The sequence below is a fragment of the Malurus melanocephalus genome, unplaced genomic scaffold (genome assembly GCF_030028575.1).
Source record: "Malurus melanocephalus ecotype Western Australia unplaced genomic scaffold, MMel_1.1 scaffold_98, whole genome shotgun sequence".
Taxonomy (NCBI): domain Eukaryota; kingdom Metazoa; phylum Chordata; class Aves; order Passeriformes; family Maluridae; genus Malurus; species Malurus melanocephalus.
In genome coordinates this window covers 2,095,977-2,110,307 of record NW_026623330.1, presented here as the reverse complement: position 1 = coordinate 2,110,307, position 14,331 = coordinate 2,095,977, and the positions used below count along the sequence as shown (strand labels likewise).

At 40.7% G+C, this 14,331-nt stretch overlaps 1 protein-coding gene across 1 annotated transcript in view; it reads left to right on the top strand.

The window, feature by feature from the left end:
* PRKCA (protein kinase C alpha) overlaps nt 1-14,331 on the top strand; it is a 123,073-nt gene that overhangs the window by 65,424 nt on the left and 43,318 nt on the right. The window contains exons 4-5 of the mRNA XM_057368882.1: nt 12,826-12,937; nt 13,717-13,845. Of these exons, the coding sequence (XP_057224865.1) occupies nt 12,826-12,937; nt 13,717-13,845 (241 nt within the window). The remainder of the gene's footprint in view (nt 1-12,825; nt 12,938-13,716; nt 13,846-14,331) is intronic.

The following is a 14,331-nucleotide window of genomic DNA, read 5'->3' as shown; positions in this document are numbered from 1 at the left end:
CAAGACCATGCTCTGTCACACTTAAAGTAGCCGTGGGAGTTGAAGGGAATGAGAGTTGATAAATTAATGATGCTGAGTGCTGAAGGCAAATGGGAAGTGATGAATGGAAGGAGAGAGGTGCCAGTCTCCAGGGCTGTGATTGAGGAGCCAAGCACCAAGGTAGGGGCAGGAAATGGGGRCAGGGGGAGAAGGCAGAGAATGAATTTACAGCAAATTGGGTGAATTTGGGCCTAAAAGGAACAGTGGYTACATTTGTTTTAATCTCTTTTAAACCATGGTTTAGTTTAGTGAAGATAATATGGATTTTCCAAATATTTTGCTCTATCATGACTTTTTTTTTTATGTTGTAACCATGTGTTATATTTTACTGCAAATTTAATTTGACTTTTCTAACTGATATGTATAAGGAAGCTACCTTTTTGCTTCAGCTTCAGCTGGTCTTATTTCTGATTTTCAGTTCATTTTTTTTCTTGAACAATGCATTTTGATAGATTTCTGTGCCAGATTCAGTCATGATCAGCTGTGGGATTTCTTGTGCTGTGGACTTTTGTCACCTTTTTGTCACAGGGTGTTTAATGTTGAGTCAGGGCAATGCTGGCTCTTGGCTGGGGGAAGGATTCAAAAGGCTCAGCAATAAGAACCGGCAGAGGTGCAAAAAAAAGCCTGTTTAGAATGGGAATTTGAGTTTGATTTTGCTTTGATTGCGTGTCAGGATAAATCCACATCAAGGTGGATCCCACTCCTTCCCCTCACCCCAAAGGCTCACAGAGCAGGGCATTGAGGCTGCTCTGGGTGACAGAAATGCTGAAATATTCCCTGGGAGTTTCTGGTGGTGGTTCTGGTCCCAGATAAATCCATTTTCTCACGATAAAAGGGAGTTACAAATCCTCAGATCCCTTCTTGGGGCCAGAGGATCTCCWGAGCGTGGCCTTTCCCCTTCACCATCAGCTGGGAATGGTGGAACAGCTCATTCTGAGCATTTGCAGCCCTTCAGGCAGAAGAACATCCCTCATTTATGGGGCAGAGCTACTGCCTGCAGTGACTGATCCATCTCCAGGCTGGGGTTGCCCTTCTCTAATTTCCAYCCCTCGTTATTTGTCTGGAATTAATCCGAAGGGCAAAGCCAGCACCAGCTTTGGCTTCAGAAATGTGTCAGATTCCAAAAAACACCTCTAAAGCTGAGCCTGCTGGAGCTGGAAGTGCTTTGTCATTGTCCCTGCCCTGCCTCAAGGGATCAGAGCTGGCCATAAATCCCATCAAAGGGCAGCGTGGAGAGCTCTAACAAAAACCTGAACAGCTTCAGCACTCAGGTGTGATCTTGGCTGAACAAGAATGTCCAGAAGGTGGGGTCGAGGTTAAGATGTTCATTTTAGCTGAATAAAGAAAAGGGAAAAAAAAAAAAAAAATTGTACCAGGTGCTGTTTTCTGTTTGCACAAGCCCTCCATGAGTTTGGCGGAGATGGAGATGTGGCAATGACACGAGCTCAGCCCTGAACCTTTGTGGGTTTTGTGCTCTCCACTCCCTGAAGTTCATGGATTTACCCCATTCTTCTCTTCCCAGGGAACATTTAATGCCACTCCTGGATCACAGCACATTTTGCACCCTGCCTGTAGCTCTGTTGTGCAAAGCCTGTGACCCCTGCACAGCACAGGGAATAAAACCCAGTAAAATACTACGKTTTTTTAGTTTTAAGGTTTTTAAGGTTGACTGAATCATTTAATGCAAACTCAAAATCCATCAATTAATTAATTTTTTGTAAAAAAACAAAGCCCTAGTGAGTAGCAATGGATGATTTTTTCCCTCTCAGTATTAAATTCTCAATATAAGCTGCAACAGAAGGATTTATGATCATATTAAGCTTTGTCATGCTAATTGCATTATGTTGCCATCTAATAACTTAGATTATGCACATTGTACAAGTATTATCTGAAACCATTTGTTTTCTCTGAAATGTGAAAGTTCATCTGGAGGGCACAGATTATTATTTCCTCGGGTTTGTTTCACTTAATGGTGAGGAGACATTTCCTGTGATGAAGTGAGTTGTCTGAAGGACTCTTGAAGACGTCATTTCTGGCTGCTAATTCATTAATATTTGCTCTGCATTTAGGTTTTTCCGTGCTCTGCACATAGAGAGTCAATCATGGAAGCATTTTTCTCCCAGGTTTTTATATTAAGTTTACTCTCCAACTAAACAAACACCTCCAGCTGCTTCTTGATAGGTTTTGGATGCCCAAATTGTTGCTGAGGTGGCCACTGGAGAAGGAAAGATGGACACCTGAGTGGTCCCACAGACCCTTCTATTGATCAGTGTCATTAAAACTGGGTTCAAACTCTGCCTTTTTTCCCTTTTCTTTGCTCCTACACGTTTATTCCATCAGCTTTTTCTTTCAGCAGGATTAMTATTACGCAATTCCATTTGTACCTGGGATTAATTTCAATAATTGTTTTTGATGCTGCCTTACAAAGGCTTAGCCAGCAGCACAGGAAAAAGCCTCTGTTAATCTCTAGATTGGTATTACAGAGGAAGAGCAGTTTCGTTTCTTCTTCTTTGAAAAAAAAATTCCATTTTTCTCAGCTGAGGAACGATGCCCTCCCTCCGCTGCCATCCGTGAACGATTTTCCCCGGTGCCTGTTGTAATCCTGATAAACATTGCTCTGTGATGCCTTTTATGAATAGAACATCAGATTTTTCCCCCTTTTTTTTTTTTATTTCCTCTGTGCTGACACCAGGCTGCAGAGCTCCCAGCTGAAGGCTGAATCTCAGTGATAAACAGTGCAATGGGCAGACGAGTGCCCAGTTCAGTGTTGGCAAATTAATTACTGTTGTAATTACAGCTGCCATTGCAGGCACTCCCAGCACGTTTGTGGTGACTGAATTTTGTGAGACCACGATGGAGCAAAAATGGCACAACTTTTCCCCTTTTGTAAAGAGAATGAACGTTTCATTTATTAAATATTGATATCTGGCTCTTTAAATTTAAGTTTATTAAATATTTATTAAATATTTCTGCATTAAATTAAAGCTTTTTATGTATTTTTCACTTTTTTTTTTGTCTGTTGCTCATGGACATACATTTTCTGTATAAAACACAACTGGTGGCACTCGAGAGGATGAACTGGAGCAATGATGGATGACAGCAGCAGCAGCATTTAGGACACCATAAATTTGCGCTTGGCTGGGATCTTTCAGCCCGAGGAGGAGGAGGAGGAAAGAGGAATGTGCTAAGAGCTTTACTTGCCYTGTAAAACCAAGAATTGTTACAGTCGGTGTCACAGACCAGGATTCCTGGAAAGTTTGGCCGTGGTTTTGTAGTTTATGTTCCAAATTACAGGAGAATGAAGAATTTATTGAGGTTCATGGTGCCCTAGTGTAGGTGCTGCAGTTTCCTGCAGCAATGAGATCTTCATCATCAGAGGCTCCACTGAGGGATGTTCTTACCAGAAAGAGATTTCTGAGAAATCAAAAGTGGGAATGGGAGCTGGCTTTGCCTTGTCTGGGAGCGCCGTGCCAGCAGAGCGCTTCTGTGCAGGATTTCTTCCAAAGCCAGAGCCTTCAGTGTAATCTGGGAAACTCTTTGCCATCAACAGCCTTGAGAAAAACCCTCCTTAAAGAAGGGGAAGGGAAAATGTTTATTACTAAAAATAATCTGTGTATGGATTGGTTTTGGGATGGGCACACCCAGCGAGGAATTTGCCCTGTTGCTAAATGGTTTGGTGAAGGCTTTCTCTATTCCCTTTTTCTTTTTTTTTCCCCTTTGAACAGGGCAGAGTTAATTGCCAGCCATTAAATATTTAAAGATTTTATTATAATTCCTTGCTAAATGCTGTGAGGACTTTTCCTGGTGCTGTGGAGCAGTTCAGGCTCGTTCAGCCTTGGGACCAATGCAGCCGTGGGGAAATCCTTCTTCCAGGGCTCCCTCTGTGATGTGATTACAGCAGCCCTTACTGTGTTCACATTTTTGATTAGAAAACCTCAAAAGGGTCAAATTCTTCTCAAGGGACCGATTTGTGTCAGTTCTTGTTTTTAATCTGAGTGTGCCCTCAACTGTGGTCACAGGGAAATGCTTTTCTCCCTATAATGGCATCAAGTTTTGGSTTTAAAACACAGAGCTGTCAAATGTTGGCAAAATCAGGAGCTTGTGCTTCTTTCAGTGGATTTATTGTGCAGCATTCACTTTTTTTTTCAAGTTTCAATATTGTTTTCTGAATTTTTAATCAGCTAATAAATAGCAACTGCTCYGTTGGCATGGAAAAATGTTATGGACCAGACAGCTTGGCTGGGATCTCTGCCATGGTAAGGTCAGGATCTGAGCACTAAAGGATGTCAGAGCATCTTGCACATTCACTCTTAGCTGCCTGTTTATATTTTATTCAGAGGAGTGGGATTAGTGACTTTTTACAAAGAGAAATACTGATTTCCCCTATAGAAAATACCCCAAATGTTCCATAAATACCGACCGAGATGCCTGCATTCCTCGGCCTGCAAAATTCAGCGTGCCTGAGTTCCTTTTCTGAAGAAGGGTTATTTAGACAGACGGAAAAACATCTGTTCCATGCAGAAATAAAGAGTGTTTGGGTTGTTATACAATGGAAAAGACCATCCAAGGACTCTGAGCATCTCCCGTGCTGTGATCGTGGCTGATTTATCCACAGCGGCGTTTCTCTCACAGAGTTGTAGATTTGGGGATAAACAAATTAGAATCAAACCCTTCAATCATAGATGAGATTTGTATTTTTGCCTCTGGAGGACAAAATTCTGCCCGTTTTGGGGAATGTCTGCCTGGGTTATAGGTGGTAATGTTCCTACTTCTGAAAACACAGGGCTGACATGAAGAATGGAGCGGAGACAGTRGGTTTAAATTATGCATGTTTTACCCTCCCTCCTGCCTTTATTTTGGTGCTTAACCAATGTATAAAATATCAGGCAGAAAATGAATTATTCAGTGAGTAACTTTGAAGGCAATTTGCTCGGGTGTTTCAAATTCGTGTCTGTCTCTAATAAAATTTGTCAAATGGGAAGCAGCAGGACACCCCACAGGTTGTTCTGTGAGGGAACTGTTGAGTTGTGAAATTCTGACTGATTCTGAACCAAAACCTTTTGAGACTTTTCAAAAATCTCCGTTTCTGGGGTTTTTTTTGCTCAGTTCAGCACTTTTTTTGCCATTGTACTAGTGCAAACAGATGGATCATTTTGTAAAGGGCAGGAAAATTTTAAGTTTTATTTATCAGCTCGTATGTGATCAACAGGGATGTGACACCTGCTGAAACATCAATGCAGGATTCCAGTGAAGTGTGTCCAGAACAAAACCATGCACCTGCCATTTAACATGAAATAAAGATAAAGGAGAGACACAGAGCTCTGGGGAGTGTTCCTCAATTCTGGGTGATTCCCTGGGACAGAGCAGCTTCTCCTTGGATTCCCTTCTCACCGTGCAGGGAACACCCTCCTGCAGCACTCAGCTGCCACAAACAAATCTGTGCAGCAGTCAGCGGGGTGAGCTCCGGCTTTTGGACCATATGTTGGTGTAAAAATGGATTTTTCCTGCTCCAGACAGATCCAYGTCTTCCTTTGGAAATTCATGCAGAGCTGCTGCTGTGGGAGGTGGGAGCAGAGGGYGAGCTGTGTGAATAGGTGGGAAAGGCTGTGGTGAGAACGAGGAAGGTGTGCCTTTGGAAATCTTAGAAATTGGTGGGTTTTTCGCTGTTTTGGAGGGGGAGGAGGAGGAGGAGTGGGAAATGCAAACCAGTCATTGCTCAGGGCCCCATGTACGGAATGAGCTCCGAGCAAAGCGGCAGCTCGTCGAGCTCCGAATCCACCCTGACTCTGTTCTGGGCTTTGTGGCAAATCACCTCGGGATTCTGGGCTTGAATCTATCACTTAATGGGTGAAAAAACCTTCATTCAAACCTTGGACAGAAGCAGCTGAGGGTAGGTCATGATTTACAAATCACAGCTGGAGTTTRTGCTGTTGGCATCCTTGGTGCAGTCAGGCAGTTTGGGGTCACAAAGATCCTTCCTGAAGGTTTCACTTTGCAAGCAGTGAACTTCATTTAGGGCTGGAATTGCTTCCAAAAGGGGGTCTGGAGCCTACACCCATGGATTCTGGATCAATGTTCACACAATTCCCTGCAGGAGCAGCATTCCAGCTCCAGCACACGTTTAATTGTTTGTCCTGATTCCTCTGCCCCCACAGTCGCTGCTTTCACGGGGCCATTTCTGGTGAGGGCTTTGAGCCTCCACCTCCTTTCATTTTCTGTTTAAGGGAATGGAAGATGGATAATATGAACCCCAACTGAGGATATTGGGGGGAAAATAAAATGTTGTATCATCTCTGTCATGAGCAAGTTGGCCGGCAATGAAATATTAAAGAACTGATGGGAAGGTCTTGTACACAAATGTTGAAATATTTTAGAACAGATGATAAATTCTTGAACACGAATTTACTAATATCAAATAATTGTCATACAGCCTGATGTCACACAATTAATTTCTTTATCATGTTAATGATGCACTGCACCCAACCACATTCCAGCTCCATTGGAAAACATTGAAACTCCAATTTAATTAGGAATTTTGAACAATTCACCATATTGCACCTATGGAGAAATAGCAATACTCTGTAGAGCAGGAATTTATCCAAATCACTTCTTGCCTCTGATCAGTTTAAGCTGTATTTTGTAATATGAATTCAAGGTGCAAAGGGTGCTCTGTGTTGAAAAGTGCATCTGTTGGACAAATTAATRAACAAATTACAGAATTATAAAGCCAATAAATTAGGAGGTTTTAAGCAAGACATCCACAGCTGTGTCTCTGGCTCTCTGGTGCTCCTTTGGATTCCAGATCCCTGGGTTCCATCTTGATTGAAACAATTTACACACAATGATGAGTTGGGCCTGAAACAAAATTTCTGTCTCTTCTCATCATGAATCATTTTCTAACAGCATCTTTTGTAGGTGCACTTTCTGTAATTACACCACAGTTTCTTCATTAAAAAAGAATGAAGGAAAAATAGCTGGCAAATGGTGAGTCCCTTCCGGATTATGAGTCTTTGTAGTAATTAGGAAATTCCAAATCCCTGGAGTACRGTGGTGCAGATCTCCTTCCTCCCTTTGCCAACTCAATCAGCTCCATTCTGCACAGGGAAAATGTGAACAAAAGGCAGCAATCGAAATCAGTTGATTCAATCACCACCTGTTTCTTTTAATTAAAAATAATAATTTAYTGTGAATTCCAGGAGGGGACTGAAAAATCTGCCTTCGAATCATTTTGAACTCTGTTCACGTTGGCCTCTTCTACACAATTACAGAGAAGAAACAGTTGAAAAATTGAAAAATTTCAATTTTCTTTAAAGACTAGGGTTTTTTTCTGTCTGTGTGCTTTCTTAATTCTCTTTAGAGTAGTAAAGAATAAAAGTAGTCTTAGTAAYGGCAATGGGAAAAGACTAAAATTTAAAAAAAATTAATTGCTTTTTTGGCTGGGGTGTTATTTATTACCATAAAAGACTTTTCTTTGACAACACTTGAGAACCAGTCTTCATTTCTGAGTGTCATCCCAACCCTTGAGCCTGGGGAGGCAAAAGCTGTCTTTTGAATTTACTGTGCTGCAGCTCCTTTTAAATGTGCTGGTGCAGCTCTGGTTTTATCTGTAAAATAGATATAAATAAATAAATAATAGAAATATATWTATAAATATATTTTATATATATAAATATACATRTAAAAATGTTATATGTGCATGTAGATATCTGGGKTTTTTTGCTATTTTTGCTCAGTTTTTATTTCCCTACCCCACCAGCACCTTCCACTGTCGCTGCAGAGTTGAACAAAACTCCATTTCTKCTCTGAACACCCACCAGGACATTCAGGTTTCCCTTCCTGCAGATGTCAGTGGATTGAATGAATGAATAAATGAATGAATTCTTTCTCTAAGTTCTTCCTTTGAGTCACTCCAAAATCCCTGTTCTGCCTGGAGGGAGATTCCTGGAAAGAGTTTGGGTGTCATTGCCAGGAAATTCATTCTCCTGCCCTCCTCCACTGCTATATCAACTTGAGGAAGATTTTTTGGGGTGTTTAGCATGGATTTGGAGCTCTGAACTGTCCTACACCTGGGGAGGAGAGCCCCATGAACCAAATGCATCTCATTTTCCCCAAACACATCTCATTTTCCCCAAACCCAGCTCATTTTCCCCAAACCCAGCTCATTTTTCCCAAACCCATCTCATTTTCCCCGCTTTGGATTCGGGGTCTCAGCCATCCCAGCCAACCTCAGCCCTCCTGGGATATTTTTGATTTGGAGGAGTCTGATCTTTTACTGCACTTTCCTAAAAGCAATAAAACCTCAGAGCTGCAGCTCTGAGAGGAGGAAATCTCAAACGAGCTTTAAGCATTCATACATTTTTATATTAAAAATTGGATGATTTTAATCAATCCCAAGAGCCTCAGCTTCTCTTTGCTCCCAGTCTCACTCAGCCAGGAGAGAACAAAGCTGGTGACCAGTTAAACAATGAATTTCTCCTGTTCTTTACTCCTGAGTTCTGAGCACAAAAGTCATATTTTAAACCCTGGAAATTATTTCTTTAGCAGCATCTGGCTCCTTGGCTTTCACAGCTCCAAAGCTGAAGCTGTTTTCCTTAAATTAAGATGCAGAGTAAACCACAAACTGACATTTTTGTTTTCTCCAAAAAAATCTTTTTGTTTTTCTCAAAAAACATCAACATTTTCTGCAAAAAGCGAATGGCAAACAGAAGGGAGTGTCTCAAACAACCCTGGTATCTGGGTTTTATCATTTTTTGGAAGGTGTTTGGGAAAGCTGGAGGCTGAAGACCTTCAGAACTGAAAGGGAAATTTGCCTGAGGACAGYGTGGGCTGGATGTGGGATTTGGCTCTGCAAAGAGAGAAAACCACGCTCAGATAAATTCTCAAATATGTTTTATTAACTTGGTACTCGCTGGGGGAAGTTCAGGCTGTTTGGAGGGAAATGTGTGCAGTACCAATTGCAGTGGTTCCATTGATCTCTGCAGCAGATCTTTAAATTCAGTTGGAGTGGGGACAAAATAAAATACAGGATTGAGTTGTTCTGTCCCAGCAGGGAATGTTTAAAGTGAGGAGAACACCTTCCATCCTGGGCTGCTCCACTGGTGAGGAGGAGCAGTGATCTCATGACTTTTGTGACAATTTTGAAGTTGTTTTGCATGTGTGGAATTTATTATCACCCCTGTTTTCATCAGAAACACAAATACTACCACAGCTTGTGTGGTTGACAGTCAGCAATTATTTTTATATTTTGTCTAAGTGAAGTAAATCTGAAATTCAGTAAAATCGGAAAAATTTAAGCTTTTTCTTTTCCTGTACACCTTTTAAATGAGTAACTACATATTTATGAAAGTTTGACAGGGGATGAAGAATAATCTTGTGGTTCTGTTACGGAAGTAAAGAATGGAAAATTGGGTACATTTGCATTTCTTTACACAAAATTGTTCTTTGTTGTAGTAGGCCCTGATACAGCCTTAGGACCTCACAGCTCRTCTGCAGAACTCCTTTAAGGGTTTTTTCTAATGGAAAATATAATCCTCCATTTCTCCAAAAATGCTTTTACACTTGCACTTTTGCTTTTTCTGCTTCTTAATGATCACAAAAATAGCAGCTCAGGTAGGGAAAATAAAATCCTTTCACCATCCATAGGGAGTTTAAAAAAAGTTCATCTCATTTTCTGCCTAAYGCCTCGTTAAACCTTCATAGGTTGGCATTAATGACTGAAAATGGTCCTTTTCACCTTAATCAGCAGCACAGGCTCTGGCACTGACAGATCACAGATTTATGGGGTGGTAAAAAASRGWATTAACAACCTGCATAGAAMAAAAAATACCACATCCTTAACTACTTTTGAGAAAAAGAAATTAAAATATAAAATTAATAGYACAAGTAACTAACAATTATAAACAGCAGCATTCTTCTTGCAGCATTCTTCTTCCATATAAGCTGTTAACACTCCCTTTCTTTTCCTAAGACTCAGTCMYACACAATAATTAGCTGAGTTTCAGAATCAAAGCTTGTGAGACCACTTTTTTTCCCCACAGAAATGGGTTCATTTGTGCCCAACAGAGGCAGGGATGGTGCCAGGGGGGCAGGATGGGGTTCAGTGGCACTGGAGAGAGGGGAAAAATCTGCAGAATTTGGGGAGATGCCTCCGTGTTCTGCTGCTTCCATCTGCTGGAGTGCGGCAGGAATCCTKCCTGAGCCCTCTGAGAGCATCCAGAGCTGCCTGGATCCRTCAMTTCTGCAAAYTCATTGTKGATTTTTTAATGTTTCTGCTCCATTTTGGGGTTTTTTTAGTAGTTCCACCTGGTGTCAGCGTGTACAACCCTCTCCTGGTGCTCTATGGCTGCTCTCTATAATCCTGTCTCATCTTGGAGATTAATGAATAATATTCTGATTTTTCAGAGCTCTGTAGGGTGWGGATGCCTGGGTGCTGTTCATCTTTATAGGGATGCTGAAACCCCTGTCTGGTAGAAAGCAGTCAAACTGCAGAGCTAAATATTTGCCAATTCAAGGTATTTTCAAAGAAAAATAGCTAAAGGTCTGGGATATTGAGTGCCCAGAAGTTTTTATCTTACTTAATTACTCTGTTTTGCATTAAGTTGTACTTACAAAAATGGAATGCTGTGTTAACACAGCAGAGAATTCACTTTTTAATATTAAAATAACACAAATTTTAATCGAGCACAATGAAAATAATACAAATTTTAATCCTTTATCACCGCTGAACGAGTGCTTCCCCACTGCCTTCCCTGTGCCACTTTCCCCCCTCGTGACTCTGATGGATTTTGGAAAGGGAAGCAGGTTTTCCTTTCAGATTTCACGATTCATCTACGCCAAGTTGAATGCAAAGTTCAATTCTCTTGCAAATAGCAGCCATCCTTTGGCAGTTCATCTGGCAGATCCTGGCTGGGCTCCCTGTGTTTACTACAGAGCGGGGCTGCCAGCTCTGCTTTGGGAATTATTGAAAGTTTACATTGATGAAAAGGGGATATCTGAAGAAAATTTACAGGAGCTTTGCCTTTAGCAAAAAAAAAAAGAAAAAAAAAATGCTAAAGACAACGTGATTTCCTCTCTGATGCACATAAATTCATTAATGCATATTTACCACAGGGAAGTGTGAACCTGCATTAGCAACTGATCAAATAATTGCTGTTAATATAAGTAATTACAGAAGCAATGTGGTAATTATTATTAATATGATTGCTGATAATCAAAGTGCAAGCTATGGATTCAAGGGTAGCTCTAAGTGCATGAGAAATTCACGTTCATGTGGGAATAAGATGGGAAAGTTTTGTCGCCTGTGATGGGTGGGTTGGCTTTSTCTAGATGTTCTTGGACTTGCTTCCTAAATAATATTCTCAATTTACCAAGGGAAAAAACCCAAAAAGCATAGGATTGAAACCGAAAATAGGATAAAATACTGATGAAGGGTGTTGTCTCTTATGTGGTAGTTTTAAATGGTTTTTAGGACATTCTGGTAAAGTGATCTTCAAAGAGAAATTTCCTGCAAAGTTTCCAGTTCAGGAGTAGTTTTGATGTTATTTTCCATTGTTCTCTCCTCTTTATGCATGACTTTGTGTGTGCATACAGAATAATAACTAATAATAGTCAGAACACACTTGCTGTTCCTTGCAAACATTAATTCATTAAAATCATTCCTTTGAAACTCCCCACAGCAGGAATTTTCACGCAAGGACAGAAAACTCAGATTCAGTACAGAAAGCAAATGATAATTCAAATTATATACATAGAGTCCTGCAGGGCCAACGCCAAAGTTTRATCMAAATTTATKTATTTATTTATTTATTTKRTTYATRTSGCTGGCTTTCTRAGAATGCTTTTCCTGGGATTTTGTAGGGTTTTGTGGTCAGATGTGAGCCTTCACTTGTGTTGGTTTTCAGTGACTGTGGAATAGTTTTCCTTACCCGTCACAACACTTTTCAGCCCCACACCCCTCCGCTTAATTTAATTATTGTTTGGAATGAAATTATTGGGCAGTGTTACATAATTTCAGTATAATATACAAGTTCAGTGTATTTAGTAGATATCCACTATAATAATTTCCATTGTTGGGAATGAAATTCCATTGTCCATTTCCATCCCATTGTTTGGAATGAAATTATTGGGTAGCGTTATATAATTCCAGTATAATATACAGGATCAATGTATTTAATAGACATCAATAKAATAATTTCCTGTGGTTCCTTCCCCTCTATACCTCACAAATACCACTTGTATCAGATGTTAAACACAACTTTAAAATTCTGTYTCATTCTTAGGAGCTGTGGTGAGAAGTGCTCACCAGGGCAGTGCTGAAGTGGAGATATTTATAATTCAACAATCTYATTCTGTCATCTAAACAAAACAATTCAGGGAAGAATCAGCTTCCCAACTGTGGTTTAAATTGTTTGGGAGGCACCCTGTCCCAGGCCCAATGAAGAACCCTTCTGTTCCCATGACCCTGAGCCACAGGGCCCGCTGCTGGATCTTAATTAAATAATGGAACAGATGTTCTGGCTGTTTGTGGGTTTACAAAATAATTACAGATGCAGTTTGCATCTCGTATCTCAGGCAGAATTATTGAAATAGTKTCAATTTGATAATGTAAAGTTTTTACTCCTAAGGCATCAAGGTACCAATGCAGGTACCACTGCGAGGTTGTGAAATGCGCTTTTTTGCAGCGTAATTTGCAGAGCTGGGAAACTTCTGGTGGTTGAAGCAATAAATTCAAGGTGTGTCGATGGGATTTTTGGTGGTCTGAGAATCCCTGTCTGCCTCTCCCTACAGGACCCCAGGAGCAAGCACAAGTTCAAGATCCACACCTACGGCAGCCCCACATTCTGTGACCATTGCGGCTCGCTGCTCTACGGGCTGCTGCACCAGGGGATGAAATGTGACAGTAAGTGACACTTTCCTCCACTCCCACCTTGCACTGGAAGCCCTGGGTAGCRGCTCTTGCTTCGTTTCTGCGGAAAATACCATTCCAAATGTCAGCTATTTATAGCCCCGCTCGATTTCAAGAGGATATTTCAGCTCTGTAATAATCTGCTGATGAAAATCGTCTCTTCTGCTGAGAGCACGGTGTGTTCAGCGTGGAGGGGCTCAAGGGCCTTTGCTGTGGCAATTTTGAGAAAGGCTCTTTTTGGGCTGTCTGGGTGAACAGACTCCTAAAGAATGGAATTGCAGTTCACTTTGTAGCTAAGGTCTAGCATTTTCCTTGTGTTTAATTTGTCTCCCAGGTCTCCCACTAGGAAAACCAAATAATCAATTTAAACCTGCCTCCCTCCATYGCTGACGTGAATGCTCTGTGTTCTTAGTCATATTCCCAGCAAGCCTTTTTTCCATTTTCACACTTTTTTCCCCCTTGCACTTCATTAATTATATGTTTCAGTTTCTGAAGTAGACAGTTTATTTTATTTTATTTTATTTTATTTTATTTTATTTTATTTTATTTTATTTTATTTTATTTTATTTTATTTCATTTTATTTATTTTCTGTCATATTAGCTCTTTACAGAATTTATTTCAAGATAGAAACCAGCTTGCAAATCTGAAAATCCTACCAATAATGAAACATTTCATCTTAATTTTAATTTTATCTTAATTTTCACTTTCACCTCTTTTTGCAATCATGATTTTTAGCTTCTCACAGGTGTCTGAACCATTTTTATGCCCACAGCCTGTGACATGAACGTTCACAAGCAGTGTGTGATCAACGTCCCKAGCCTCTGTGGCATGGACCACACGGAGAAAAGGGGGAGGATTTATCTGAAAGCTGAAGTCACYGGTGACAAACTGGAAGTGACAGGTAAACAGCTCATTTTGGGGTGTTTCAGGTTTTTTAAATGTGAGGTTGTGTGCCTTGGTCAGATCTTCGTGYATTAAAGCTGCTGATGGGGAATTTCCTTCCAGAAATTGGAGGATTTTATACAATTTCTTTGGATCAAGAAATTCTCTGAACTGGAGTTGGTAAAAACAAACAGAAAACAAGAAAACCATAGTAACAGCCTTAAAACCTGGGGAGTATCAGTTAGAAAATCAGTTTTCCTGGTCCAAAGCAGCCCAGMAGGATGAGCTGCTSTTYAGGAAGTCACCCATCATCTTCAGARCAYGAGGGATACTCTCAGCTTTCACCAGCTGAGGAGATGTTTCCTGGATTTCAGAGCATGGAATAAACAAAGGCAATTGGGATTCAAGCACAAATATAACACCCAGTGAGCTTTAAAATTTAAATTGTATAAGCTGAGGGGTAACAAACTCGGGAGAGGAGGCAGAGGAAGGGAAGGGAGGAAGG